This window comes from Monoraphidium neglectum, assembly GCF_000611645.1.
Source record: "Monoraphidium neglectum strain SAG 48.87 unplaced genomic scaffold scaffold04424, whole genome shotgun sequence".
Lineage (NCBI taxonomy): Eukaryota > Viridiplantae > Chlorophyta > Chlorophyceae > Sphaeropleales > Selenastraceae > Monoraphidium > Monoraphidium neglectum.
In genome coordinates this window covers 4,122-5,502 of record NW_014009205.1, presented here as the reverse complement: position 1 = coordinate 5,502, position 1,381 = coordinate 4,122, and the positions used below count along the sequence as shown (strand labels likewise).

The following is a 1,381-nucleotide window of genomic DNA, read 5'->3' as shown; positions in this document are numbered from 1 at the left end:
CCCCCCCCACCTCCATGAAGGCGTCCAGGTCGTCCTCATACATCTGGCGGATGTCCGCCTCGCTGAGGCGCGACACCTAGCGGCGGTTGGGGAGAGAGGCGGTTGGGGACGGAGGCGGTTGGAATCTGGGCAAGGAGAGGGCTTGACATGTCGTGTATCATGTGCATTTCGTGTAACGTACTATGATAGGATTGGGGCGGGACGGGAGCGGATGTAGCGTGAGAGGGTGCGGCTGGCATGGGAGCAGGTTGACAAGAAATGCACCAGGGGAGGGGCACGGCCGCGGCGTAGCAACGCAGGGAGTGGGGCGCTGCTGCTTCTAGTGTGATGTGCAGGTGCCGCACAACGCCTGCACGCGCGAGCAGCGTCCGCCCCTTGCCAGTCCCCGCCATGCCTCCGTACCCGCGTCTCCTAAATCCAAAACCCATCCCAAGCGTCGCGCCCCTCACCTCCGCGCTGGCCGCGTCCGCGTCCTCCTGCAGCGCCGCCACCTTCTCATACGTCAGGCTCCACAGCGCCATGGACAGCAGGTAGTCGTAGCTGGCCCTGCTTGCGCCGCCCCTGGCGCCGCCGCTGCCGCCGCCACTGACGTCACCGCCGTCGGCGTCAGGGCCCTCCTCCCCTGCGTCGGCGGCGTCGGCCGACCCAGACTCCGAGCCGGCCTGCAGGGATGACATGAAGATCAATGGATCAAGGGAGGTGGAGGACGCAGGGGCGGACAGCGGCCAAGGGCGGGGGCGCGACGGAGCGGGCGCAGCAGGGGTCGGCCTAGCAGGTCTGCGGCCGAGGGTACTCAGGCCGGCCGGACGCTTGCAGCCAGCTGTCAAGACGCGCACATGCACATGTCAGCTCGCGTGCGCGCACGCGTGTGCGTGAGTGTGAGTGTGTGTGTTTGTGTGTGTGTGTGTGCGCACGCACACCTGGCTCTTCTTGGTCATGCGGTCAAAGCCCTGGGACTCCAGCTCTGCCTCCACGTCAGCCTTTTTCCTGTTGGGAATCCGGGGGTTCCAGGTGTGGAAGGCCAACGGTCACGCACGCACGGAAGGACCTCCTGACAAGCACAACACACGTAAGGCGTTCGTCCTGTCTAAAGCTATTAATGCAGTCAAGGGCTCGCGGCTCCACGCCTGTCAGCCACCCGCGCCGCGCCCGAACGGCATTGGTGCAGTACGGCCGGCCGGCGTGTTCGCAACCCCGCGCGCCTGTTGCTGATGACGAGTGTGCCCTTGATGACCGCGTTGATAAAGCGGACCTTGTTGGACGCGCGGCGGTACTCCCACTCGGCGTCCTGCACGCGCACGCGTGCGTGTGTTTGTGTGAGACAGAGAGAGAGAGAGAGAGAGAGAGAGAGAGAGAGAGAGAGAGAGAGAGAGAGAGAGAG

The 1,381-nt window shown here is 65.2% G+C and overlaps 1 protein-coding gene across 1 annotated transcript; it reads right to left on the bottom strand.

Moving 5' to 3' along the window:
• Positions 1-319: 319 nt before the first annotated feature.
• Positions 320-1,160, bottom strand: MNEG_14354 (hypothetical protein; the record flags this gene model as incomplete). Its single annotated transcript, XM_014037175.1, has 4 exons — positions 320-349; positions 450-662; positions 921-987; positions 1,156-1,160. The coding sequence occupies 4 exons, from the start codon at positions 1,158-1,160 to the stop codon at positions 320-322; spliced, it is 315 nt and encodes a 104-aa protein (XP_013892629.1).
• Between the last annotated feature and the right edge of the window lie 221 nt (positions 1,161-1,381).